The sequence below is a fragment of the Synchiropus splendidus genome, chromosome 15 (assembly GCF_027744825.2).
Source record: "Synchiropus splendidus isolate RoL2022-P1 chromosome 15, RoL_Sspl_1.0, whole genome shotgun sequence".
In the NCBI taxonomy this organism is placed as follows: Eukaryota; Metazoa; Chordata; class Actinopteri; order Syngnathiformes; family Callionymidae; genus Synchiropus; species Synchiropus splendidus.
The window spans coordinates 5,186,448-5,199,383 of NC_071348.1; the positions used below are offsets into that span (position 1 = coordinate 5,186,448).

At 47.0% G+C, this 12,936-nt stretch overlaps 1 protein-coding gene across 1 annotated transcript in view; it reads right to left on the reverse strand.

Moving 5' to 3' along the window:
• Positions 1–5,277: 5,277 nt before the first annotated feature.
• LOC128746745 (eukaryotic translation initiation factor 3 subunit H) overlaps positions 5,278–12,936 on the reverse strand; it is a 32,304-nt gene continuing 24,645 nt past the window's right edge. The window contains exons 6-8 of the mRNA XM_053844026.1: positions 11,772–11,892; positions 5,886–6,018; positions 5,278–5,458 (exon numbers count right to left, since the gene is read on the reverse strand). Of these exons, the coding sequence (XP_053700001.1) occupies positions 5,364–5,458; positions 5,886–6,018; positions 11,772–11,892 (349 nt within the window). The 3' untranslated portion in view covers positions 5,278–5,363. The remainder of the gene's footprint in view (positions 5,459–5,885; positions 6,019–11,771; positions 11,893–12,936) is intronic.

Sequence of the window (12,936 nt, forward strand, 5' to 3'; positions counted from 1 at the left end):
ATATTAATAGCTCTTGTTCAACCAGCCCACTTTCATTTTCCACTCTCACTTTCCTGCATCGTGTGAGCAGTGTGCTTCTAAAGAGGATTTGAACATGGCCTGCTCTCCCTGATGGGACCCTCAGTGCCAAGTCGGACCTCTCCATACAGCTGAGCAGCAGCTGTCCAGCAGGCAGAGAAGAGCCTGGAGCCTGGAGTCCGGTCACGACTGACAGGCCGGCTGGAGGAAATAACTGCTTTGAGATCGCTATCGCGCCACAAGTTGATAAACAGAGTGGCGGTTTTTGTCACCTGAGATTGTGCGCCGCACAAAAGCCGACCTTTAAGCGGCTCAGGCAGGCTGTGACCCGAGCGGGTCCTTCTGAGTGAAAGATAAGGTGTGAGTGAAGGAAATCCTATGGTCCACAGCCGGTCTAGGAAAGACAGTGTTACTCTGTGCCATATTTTCCCCCCAAAAAACCCCAACAACTTGTAAATGTATTTCGCTTTATCAATGACGCGCCAGATGACCGCCGCCCTGCAGGACCTGAAGGGACTGCGTGTGTGTTGGTGCTTCCATTCACACATTCTGTTGCGTCTGGTTCAGGTCACAGGTGGACGGAGGAAATCTGTGTGACAAAATAATGTGATTGTATGACGGAGGGCTAGCTGCGGCGCAGCCAGGGAAGAACTGGAGACCAGACGTGGACCATTAGGTTTCGCCAGTTTTTCTTCAGAACAATAAACAAAAATGAATCATTTACGTTTGTTTTGTGTCTGTTCAACACCGTGACATTTGAAACAGAAATAATATTCATCTAACAGTGGAGAGCAAGCTTCTCTGGACTTAATAGTGGAGTTGAATTGTCCACTGAAGATATTGATGTTTAAGAAATAATAATGAAGAAAAATAGTGAAACTAAAAGGAATAATGACAACAAAAATTGACTGACGCTAAAAGACAACAAATATGGGCAAAGAAAAACAAAAAAAGTTTCAAAAATAATCTGATTAATATCAGCAATGTAAAGTTTTTTAAGAAAACCTACTTATTACTGTGAAGAAAATATATATTCTACTGACAAATCTGCTATTAAAGTATGGTAAGAATATATAAAAATGAATATCATCAAAGAGAAATACTGAGAAAAATGAATGAATAATGAAAAATGAATAATATTAGAAGAAAAACAGACCACTGAAAGATTAGTTAAAAACAACAAAAAATGAAGAATTTGTCTGTGAGGTGGGATCATCTAGCTGGAAAAAAATGACGTAGATTGGTAAGGAAAATGTTTGCTAAAATGAAGGAGGGAAATGGGGAAAAAAAGAAATGTGAAATCCAAAAGCGCTACAGTCAGAGACAGAGTGAAAGAAGAAGAAAAGAACGAGTGGCGGCGGCCTCCAGGCCATGGACGCTGGCGCTCCACGTGCAGGCGCGAGGAGGACGCACTGGGCATCAGTCACCCGGACGCTGATGGAAGATGGCGAGAGAGTGAGAGCAGCATTTATCTTGGAGAGTCTCAGCAGGGAGAGAGTCGCGCGGGTCTTAATTGTGGACTCGTCTATTGTAGGTCACCGACGTCCCATCAGTCAGACTCGGAGGACGGAGGAGGAATGTTAATGTCCGAGTCTGAAGGTCACCTGACCCGCAGCAGGGAGGGATGCCGAGTCTTTGACTGCGGCCCACTGTTACAGTCGCGCCTGGGAGGAAACCAGAGTAGCTCTGGACCTGATGAGCAACAACGGAGCGGCCCCAACAGGTGGTGAGGACCGGAAGGCACCGCACGCGGCTGATATCGACGCTCGGGTTTGACAAGGACGAGGCTCCACTGGTGATGGATCCTCAGGAGCGAGACATCCACTCCATTTGTCTCCACTGAGGAGTGACAGGGCTCCGGTGATGGAGTGGGACCCCGCCGCAGCCTGCTGTTTTGAGGGGCTTAAAGAGGGGGATTGGTGACAACCGAGATAAACCGGAGCCGATCTACAGCGATCAATCCGAATATCGAGATGGATCCAGCGAGGTGAAGTCTCCTCGCCTGCAGCGCCACCAACACCAGCCCCCGCTCTGGTTTCCTTTCAGGGGATTTGCCAGATTATTTTCCCCAAGTACGACTTTTCTTCGTCAACAGTTGCCATGGCGACCGGTGCGGAGGCCCCAGAGCAGGATGGCGAAAGAAGAGGATTTGACAGCCAAATAAGTGAGGGCTCGCGGGTAAATAGGCGGCGGGGGTCAGAGGGGACCAAACTGGCTGCCCAGTGAGGTGCAGGGACAATTCCCATAATCCGCATCGCACAAGTGTTTACATGACAATCACTGAGAATCTTCCGCCAGCCGGAGGCGTGACACGTGACCCTGGTACTCAGGTTCATCAGTGCTGGCTGTGGCGAAAAAAAAAACACTCCTTCACTGTATTTATTTGTGTCATGTTGTTGTTTATACGCCATTTTTTGACACAAGTAGTACTTTTTCTTTGAATATTACATTTCATCAGAATTTCTTATTTGAGTTTTTTTCCCCTTTAGACATGTTCTTTTTTTTTATTTCTTTTTTTTTTTTTTTTTTAATAAGGACAAGCCATGACCTTTTCGTAGTTTTTGTGCGACTTCTGCAATATTTGGTGACATTTTTTGGGAGGCATTTTTCCCCCCTAAAATGTTTTTTTCCTTGTTCGTTTTTGATGGGCTTTTGAGAAGGGCCAGCCATGACTTTTCATGAATTCTTTTTTTTTATTCTTATTTGCAGTTAAAATGTTTACATTTTTCCTTTTTTTGCTGATTTAAAATGCATCTTTTAACCATTGTTACTATAATTCAATTCAAAAATGCTGAGTTAAAACCCACATTTGAGGCAGCACAGAGTGCAAAGGCAGGATGACGGACAGTCTGCAGGCACATTTCCATGAGCTCACAGTAAATCCGAGCTATAGAGACAAAGACTGAGAAGAAGAAGAAGAAAACATTGGACAGAGAGGTGGTTCACAAATGCTGATGAAATCGTGATATTTTATCAGGAAGAAAAAGAATAGCTACACTTCCATCTGGCTCAACTTCCTTAACCTCCAGTCAAAAACTAGTGGTGTAAAGACAAACTCCGTCCCGAGTCGAACGACCAAATGCAGACACTTGTTTATTCCTCCTTCTGACAAAATAAAATAATAAATAAAATAAAAGCTTATTTTGCCCCAGAGCTGCTGGAAAACAGTCAGGGAAAAAGTGGAGCCGTCGAAGAACCATCGCACGTTCATCTCACTCGAACGCAGGGAGGGAAAACATTTTGTTGCTGTCATTCTCAATTTCGCCGACTCACTGTAGCGCCTCGGTCCATGGAGCAGGATGGGAGGAAATCAGGAGAGATACAGCAGACGCTCCAGCGTGAGGAGTACGACTGGAAACAGCAGTGAACGACGGAGACAGAACAGCTAATGAAGGTGTTCTCGCTCAAGGCAAACTCGCATTACAAGAACGCTCCAAAGCGTGATGAACCTTTTCTCCACAGCAGCGAGGCCCAGTGTGACCCCTCACACCTTTACCTTCCTGCCCTTGAGCCATGCAGCGCCTGCATCCTCCGAGCAGCCTTCCACTCCAATAAAAACGCCGTCACTTTAAATACAAGTTTAATCTCTGCAAGCGAGTCGGAGTCGAGGACGCACAAGTTTTGCAATTCCTCGCACACTCCTGGATTAGGGACACGCCACGCGGCGCCCCCATCAGTCCCTCAAGGGCAACGCCACCATTGGGCGCCGCTCTGGAATCATAAACAGCGGCGCTTGAACACAAGCCACCTCTCAAGAGGCGATCAATATCCGCTCAGGACGACGTTCTCCTCATGGTTCTGCGCATCAATCACGAGCAGATGGAGTGATGTCCCGGCCCACTGTCAGGAAGCCCAGCCAGAGGAGGAAGAGGCTGTTTCCCGCGCGCGGAATCATTTATCACGACTTGTAATCATTGTCTCGTGATGGACAGGAGACTTAAACAACAAGAGGAGGGTGAAACCAGATAAACCGCGGTCGCTCCTCAGCCGCTGACGGAACATCGCCGCCTTTCTCAGCGGATTGATATTTTCGGATCGTACTTTCACTGCTGCCTCTTAAAAGGTAACAAGATTGAAGTCGGAAACGGAGGTGTGTTCAAGGACGACGGTGGAAAACAGGATTTTAGTTTGCTTGTGTGACTGCCAAACATTTTCCAAATTTCAAGATGAACACTGCTCACCAGTGCCACCAACAGGCTCCAGGACCAAAATTTGAATGAAACTGTTGACTTTTCACAACGTTGTTTTTCCGAGGTCCATTTACTTTTCTTTCGTAACTTCTCTTTCGCAAACTGGCACGTATTCGACGCCATTTCTTCCCTCTCACGCAGAAAAGTTCTTGCTACAGTTGAATTAATTATTCCTCCACAATTACGGTTTTCATGAGTCCTGTTGTTGTCTGTCTTCCTTGGTGAGAAAACTCCCAAATGCTTCTGCCTCACGTTTGCCAAATTTAAAAAGAGAATCTTAGAAACAGAAGAGGAAGTTTGGCAGTCGCAAGTGTTTACAAACACTTCAGCTGGACCTCCAACCGGACGGTTTCAGCACATGGTCATCCGTGGTCAATAAATATTGACACTGGCAGGCAACGCACACTCTGGGAGTGAAATGACTGGTGAACAGAGGTCAACTGAAGGTCTGCGGGCCACATTTGGCCTGCAGGATCACAGCCAGTGGCCCACAAGAGATTTAAACATGGACCTGTTGGCAGCCAGGCTCAAGTCTGAGCGTCAGGGGGATTCACTCTCCGTAACTCAGCATTGACTCGTGAAATGAGTCAATTCTGGAGTAACATCACGCCCTTTTAAACTAAACTTCAGAATTATTCATTCCCAGTGGTGGGAGCCAGACTGGTGACTCATGGGTGAATGTTCCGGAGCGCGCCAGCCTCCAGCTGGAGTCGCTCTCAGGAAGCTCGGAGACTCTGAGGCGATCCGAATACGGTGATCAGAACCATCACGATTCCACCTCAAACAATGTTGCTGGGATTTAGTTCTCGAAAAGCGCTAATTGGCGAGTCGATGAAAGCGGGAAAACTTTGGGAATGAAAGGAGTCATTCCTCCGGTGTTTTGCCAAGTCACTGTTCCCAGCCGCCGAAGCGATGCAGCAATTTCACAAATAATTGGTTCCACCTGCTTGAAGTTTTGGGGACGGGACGCGGCGCTAAACGACGTGTAATTGCAATTACAGCGGATAATTGCGGCGCACAGGTAGAGCTTCTCTCTCCGCCGCGATGTGCCGAACTAGACTCCAGAGTCGGAGGATGTAAAGATTTATTTCCATGATGAAAAACAATAGATTCTTACAACAGCTAGGGAACTTCCAAGTCCCTGTTTTCTGGTCTCTAGTTGTGGCCTTGAAGCGCCTCCGCCATGAACAGCTTCCCCAGATTCTGAGAGGTGAATTCCTTCACGTTCTGGCAGTAGTTGTTGATCTGCCCTGTAGAGACACACGCAGACACACACACACACACACACACACACACACACAGACACACACACACACACACACACACGCACACGCACGCACACACGCACAGATGTGGACAGAGCGGAGAGGGAGACAACAGCATGGCGTGAGTGTGGGCAGGCGAAGGATCACAATATTGTCAGGAGGCGTCGCAGTGCGAGGCGGCAGACAAACGGGCGACGGACTCGCAGACGGAGGCAATAAACTTGAAATTAATGTAATTTCCAGATTACGAGGGCGATAATGACTGCACAGAACCTGCGCCGCTGTGATCGAGGGAGCACAGGCGGCTGCTGGACGTTTGCAGGTGTTTCAGGAGCCATTGCTTGACTTTATCGTGAAAGCTGCCGACACGTGAGCGAGTGGATGGTTCCGCACCACACGTGTGCGTCCGTACCTGCGATGAGAAGAGTGTCCATGCGCGGGGGGGGCTGGGGGGGCTTGAACATTTTGGTGATGTCCTCCTCAGGCAGCGGCGGCTCTCCGCGGCTCTGTCGCTGGGCGTTCTCCTGCTGCCGCCTCTGGAGGTACTGAGGACCAGACGAGAGGTTTGAGGAACACGTGAAGGAGACAGGAAAGCATCAGCAGGAGGGAAGCGAGGGGGGAGCAGGGGGAGTGACAGGGATGGAGTGATTTGCGGAGAGCTGACGCTCCATAAATCAGTTGTGAGCACAGTCTCTGGAGATTCTCCTTAATTTGGCAAAACTGAGCAGCAGCTGACGATCTCCAGCGAAGTGGGAGGGGGGGAGGCAACGTGAGCGCTCCGGACCCCGCGGCCCACCTGTGTGGATGACTCGTGAGATCAGTTGCTGCTCGTCCTCTTTTTACCGTTGCAAATTTACATGCCGGCGAGTGAAAATGCTAATGTGACACAACAAAAACTCCCACAGCTTCCTCTGGTTCCTTCTCTGTGGAACACTCACGCTGTGCATGAGAGGGGAAACAGTGAGTCATCATAAATGTAGTCGTCGCTCCAGAGAAACCAAATGTAGCTAAGGTGCTAACCTAGCCAAAGCACAGCGCAGCAGAGCAGCTGAATCACCGAGCACTGGTGAAACGCAAACGTAGCAGGTCCCTAATGTAGCTGCAATGAATAACAATAGAGTTGAAGCAGGAGCGACTGCAAGCTAGAGTCGACATGACTTCACAAGAGTAGCTTGAATGGTCATGTAGCGTCATCACTGCGGCATGTTTGTTGCTGTATTACGTGTGTGGTTGTCAATTTAGCTTCATTGAAGTAGCATCTAGCTAGCTGCAACTGGGACCATGTACACACATGCACAACATTAGCTTCAGCAGCAGCTCAATACATGCACAGTTTCAAGCGGTTTTTAAGCGGAGCTGCTGACGTAGCTTCAACACAACAGCAAAAGTAATGACTTAAGAAGCCTCTGTTCCGACCCACAAACTAACAACAAAGGCTGATGGGACATGGGGAAGTACCATGGCTTCACAAACAGTACTAAAATAGCTCACGACCTAAAGTAAGCTCGGCTCAAGCTCAGGAAGTTAATACAAGAGCTATAATAGATTTGGAGGCTCAGTTTCTTCAAGCTAGCTTGCTAAGGCGACAAAAAAAGTACGCAACAGAGACCAGTACCGAAGTAGCAGCATGTCAACGTCATGCTAACATAACAGTTGAGGTGCTAATGTAGCAACAGTTTAGTAGCATCAGTTAGCTTCCGCTTCTGAAGTCCAGAGGGTCCCTCAGCCCCCGATCTGCTGCAGCCTCGTCCTGCCAGGGGACACGGAACATGGCACCTCGGTGACGCGCATCATGTCCTCTCTGCTCAGAGAACACTGACCTCAAGGCTACCATGCATGGACGCTCAGGTGAGTCTTCTCTGAAATTACATCCGCTTCTGGAATTGACTTCAGTTCTGGGAGCTAAAGTGGAAAATGAACATCGGAACAGCGTAACAGAATTTCCATCAGTGTGAGGAGAGCAGGAGGCGGGATCATCTGGAGTTACTTATTCGGGATTCACGTCGATGCCACTCTGCTGCTCATCCATTGACAGCATTATTAACGGCGTCTATATTTGCTCCTGATTCTATTATGCCGGCGACCTGCATGTTGCTGGATCATCTAGTCTGGAGCGCCGAACCTCCACCGCCCCCCTGGCGGACGATGATCTTCCCTGCTTCTGTCACAATTTGCCTTTCAATAACGCCAGGAGCGATTACACGGCTCATAAATAACCAGGATGGAAATGTTGCCGAGTCATGTGATCGCCGTGGAATCGGATCATTGTGGGGCTAATTTACACCCGCGCCATTAGCGGGACATTATTCTGTTGTCCTCCTGTTGTCCGACTTTTTCTTTGTCGGAATTCTACGATGCGAATGGATGACCTTGATCAGCCAAGCGGGACTTCAAAAGTGCAACACTGCTGAAGACTATTTGTGTCAGGTGTGTGTGTGTGTGTGTGTGGAGGGGTGCATTTTATGACCACGTGAATTAACTTATTATTCATGAGAAATTAGAATCATAACGACGAGCAGCCGAGCTGCTGGACGAACAAAGAATAGAATGGATTTGCTCGGATTAGAGATGGCTGCCATAAAAGAGAAATTGACATTATGTCCAATTCAAAACACGTTCTTTATATATCACACAATAAACGTACGGAAATTGCGATGAAACTGAAACAGTGGCAAGATTTCATACCAAGTAGCTTCATATAAACATGAACAGTCACGTAGCTTCAGCTCACCTTGCTAAGGGCAGTGACACGAAATGCAGCCTAGCTCTAATGTAGCGTCAGTGCTACGCTAACAAACGTGAGCTAAAGCAACACAGGCACAGATGCAGCATCAGAGGTACACGTTTGAATTTGTTTTGCTCTCAGACACACAAATAATGACGAGAGCTTCAGTCACTTCAAAGGTTCCTAAACTAGAGTGAATTTCAACAAGTGTTCAGTGTGTTTTTCTCAGAGTTGGGGGAGTCTTGGTGGGGAGAGGGAGAAACAGTTGGGGCGATGACGACCATCCTCAACAGTCACGCTACACTACATGTTGAGGAAAACTCCATCTATACTGGGTTTAGCTTCAATTTTAAGGAGCCCAGCCCAACAACAAACATCCTGATCATGGCGGTAAAAGGCGTTTACCATTGTGTTCACACCGCAAACATAACTAAAACGATCTGGACATGAAAACCCTCTGACCGTGACCCTTGAGAAGGCTAGTCCATGAGCCCAAAACCCCTGAAAAGTTTCTGTTTGGTCCACTGTACTTTCTTCTTGTAGAACAAATGAAAAGCTCATTACTTCTGAAGCCTGCACGTTTGACGGTCTCACATATCAGGGACTGGAGCTGGGAACCAAACTCAGAGCTCCAAATGAAAAATGGATCTCACCTGGGCGCGGGAGCTTTTTCTAACTTTCTATGATGACTACTAAGGTTCCATTTGTCAGGGAAGCGCCAGGGTCAATAGCTCCAGATTACTGTACTGCAAGACTTCGACATGCTGTAATCCAGCTCCTCTTTTGGTTCAGGTTCACAACTTGAGGGGGAAAAAAAAGATGGCAGACACCATTAACAGGGGTTGTCGGGGTGTGATCCTGTGCTTGTTTGTCAGGGGTCTGCGGCTGGCGGCGGAGGATGATGAATCGTAGCGTGTGGGTGACTGGCTCTGGGCACTGCGTTGGTACCAACGCCAGAAAATGTGCTCCTTTGTTCACAGATTAAGGTCGAGACGCAACAAATTACCTGATTTATGGCGACTGAGTGCATTCGGCAGCTTTGCTGCGGGTTTATTTGGACAGTGACTCAGTCATAATCCTACAGAGCAGCCCTGGTTTTGCTGACAATGGTGACAAGAACTTGGGCGAAGGAGTCGTGAGGAACTGCACCCAGATGAAGCCCGCGACCTCAGTGTGTGGATCATGAATCATTGCGCTGAAGACAAGTTTGCTTAAACTTGTACGTCTGAAAGCTTGTGTGGATTTATGAGTCAAGTGTTAAGCTCCTGTTGCCAACTAAAGTGACTAAATTACATTTCCACTGTAATTCTGACCTCGTGGTGGCCTGCATTTGCAGCTAGTAAATGAATCATGCAAGTGTTGAACAGGATTCACGCAGTGTTCAGTGAGACGCAGGGCCGTTCAATATTTACAACGTGCCGTGAGACGGGAGTTAATATTTTAAGCATACCAGAGCAGTTTGGGTTTGAGAGCTGAGAAAAATGATGTCAGGACGGCAATGTGCTAAAATTAAATTGCGGGGACAAAAATCGAAGTGGGGGTAGCGGGGTGGGGGAAGCTAGAAGATGCACGGACGAGAAAAGGAAAAGGAGGAAAAAGAAAGCTGGAGTGAGAAAGAGCAGGGGAAAAGGAGAGTGAAACAAAAAAGAGTGAGAATGAAGGCTAGAAGACAGAGAGAGGGAAACAATGACAAGAACAGAAGGTTAATAGAAAATACAGGAAAGCAAAGTGAAAACAAGAGGTAGAAGAGGGGACACATCAAAGAAAAGGAGAGGCTAAAGACAAAAAAAAAGAAATTCAAGGAAAACCGGGGCAAGGTCTGAAAAATCTACTTCAGAAAGAAAAAGAGACAAAGAGAAGGAAGGTCAGGATGAACAGAAAATAGAAGAGTTGGAGGGAAAGAAAGAAAATAAAAGAAGTAAATGGAGAGGAAAAAAGGAGTGAAAGAAGAAGTGTATACTGGTAAAAAGAGGACGATGCCAAATGCAAAGAGAAAAGAAAAAGGACTGAAAAGAGAAAAGTAAAAAGTGAAACTATCTAGCAAAAAAACAGATGAAAGAAAGATGAAAAGGGGAAAAGAGAACGATTGAACAAGCAAACTGAAGAATGATGAAAGGAAAGAAGTGTTTGGCTCCTCTGAGGGAAACGTTCTGCAGTTGTTTCGCTGAAAAAGCGAGTGAGAAGCATTCAAGGCTGCAGAAGAGTAAATAACGGCGCATCCCTGAGTGAACTACCTAAATTTATCTATCAGAGAACAAAACCTTGTTGCTCTGAGATCGCCACTCTTCGGCGTGAAAAACGAAGCAGTCGAGGAGGAGGCAACGCGTCTGAAATCAAAGTGATCGTCGGGTAAATGTCAGCGGCTGCGGCACGCTGAGCGATGATAACAGCGTCGCACTTGAAGGTTGACAACAGTCAACAAATGTAGCTCCTGTTCGCTCTTTGTATCCTGCAGCTGCTTCTGTTGGATCGTCTCCCGCTCCACCTACTTTATTACCAGGCCGGCCTTCTGCTTCAAGCTCGCCGACGCCTCTCGCCCGGATCTCCCTCCACGTACCACGGCAAGATTTAGCACCTCAAACCCACTCTGAACAGTTGTGGACATTCATTTCATGGAGCTCATTGTGTTTCATGGAGCGCACCAACACTTATTGATTTGGAAAGTTCTGCAAAAGTCTGGGAGCTAATACTTTAAATATTCATGTACATATTCTGGGAGTAATCAATGGTTCTTGCTCTCAGGCAGAAAAGGTCGACCGCTAAAGCAGACATCCAAATCTTTACAGTCTCCACCTGTACGGCTCCACACTGGCATCAGGAGGAGCGCAGCCCTCGCTCTCCCAACACTCACTGCTGCAGCACAACTGTATTCATTTTTGTCACGAGGTTCTCCTCTGGCAGAGAGAGCCACACTGTCCTAACATTATATGAGCTGTTGAGAGGCGAAAAATGCATAATCGGAGCAAAGTGCAAAAAAATTAAAATGAATCAAAAAAGCTGGAGGAATATATTTTTAGATCATAATAGTGAGGGCAGAAATATTTGTAGGGAAAAAACTATAGAAGTATGTATAGTTTTAAAAAGTCAAATTAAAGGCAACTGCATATTGTATTATGCATATTGTATTATTAGTGAATGAGAAGACAAATGTATTGAATATGGAAATGGAAATATAAGTGTAAATTACTGGGAATTATTTCACGTTTATTAAAAATAAACATAGGACACAAAGAAGCCAACCAAAGTTGAGAAGAAGGGAAAGGCAACAGCTACGCATGGATGTATTACTGGGCCGTGTGATGTAGTTCCTGGGACAAGTGGGTGGATGTTTGCAGGCGTTTGAAGGCGGCGTCAGTGTTAGGAGTGTGTGTGTGATACTTGTGGTCCCACTGTCTGCATGCTGTGATTATGGATTTAGGGAGCACTACCTGCTGTTCTCCCGCTGAGACTTTGGCTGTGACTATCTGCTCGTCTCAGAGACCCTGGTGAGCGGCAGCTCCCCACTGTGTGACTCACTAAACATGTATATGAACACCTTAATCCCTCACGTGTGTGTGTGTGTGTGAGGGTTACCTGGTGCTTCTGCTGCTGCTGCTTGCTCAGATTGCGGCTGTAGGTGTTGTACTTCACGATGTCTTGGCTCATGTCGTCCACCCTGTCCATCAGCAGCTGCAGACTCTTCTCCAAGTGGTTACTGGAGACAGATGACATTCAGAATTCAGCAACTGACTTGTCGAATTGAATCCAGGCGTCCTTATTAAAGTGAGCTAAAAACAGAAATTTAAAAAGTCCCTGTGGTTGTGTCGCAGTGACCCCTGGCATTAAGTCCTGATCATTATCCAGCACGGCGTTATCCACTTTAATGCAGCAAAAACAATTTACAGCAACGTTTGCCGGTTAGATAAACATTTGCGACTGCATCAGCGACCACCCGGGATCGCAAATCCAATAAACGCAGAATGAGAAAGGCTTTTCTGATCTCTGAGGAGAACAAAACTGCTCCGTTATCTTTATGTGTGGCCAGACTGCTGAACAATAACAAGCTGCTACGTCAGCATAACACATTTGCCAGTCTTCTTTGGTCCGCCACCTGTCTCTATCATCACACTGAACCTCACGGCGTTCTCATTCACTACAGACAAGAAGCTCACTGGCTTCAAGGATGTCTCTTCCATCGCCACCATTCTTGGTTCAACCTTCATCTCTGACTCTTCTGAGTCCACACCATGCATCGTGGAAGTGACCACTATCTCCTATAAAGCTTCTCTCTTGCTGCTGCTCTGACATCAGGACCAACACCCCACATCTTCCCTGCAATGAGCCGTGATGATGGCCAACAACAGAGGGGATTGTTAACTCCAGAATCCTACCAGTCGTTCTGACCTGTCGCTTCACGTCATCTCCTGTGAGCGTCATTCTTTTCTCTGTTTGACATGAAAAGCATTTGACACAACTCCCTCAGGATTTCTGAATTTCTTGTCACGGGCGTCGTTCCAAAACTACTGAGCTGATGCGACTCAAAACAACTCTGTCGCTACTTCCCGCTGCTCCCATGGGTGGCAGACGGAACAGAATGTCTCACAAAAGTTCAACCTTAAGACGTCGACAGTGGCCCAGATCTCGTTGTCACCTTTTGTTTCTCCTCCAGATGGAATTGCAGCGTTTGCGTGCTGCACAGTGCATAACAGAGACAACAGAGACGCGTCTGTTTGGCAGCGCTGTGAATGTTTTGGCTTCT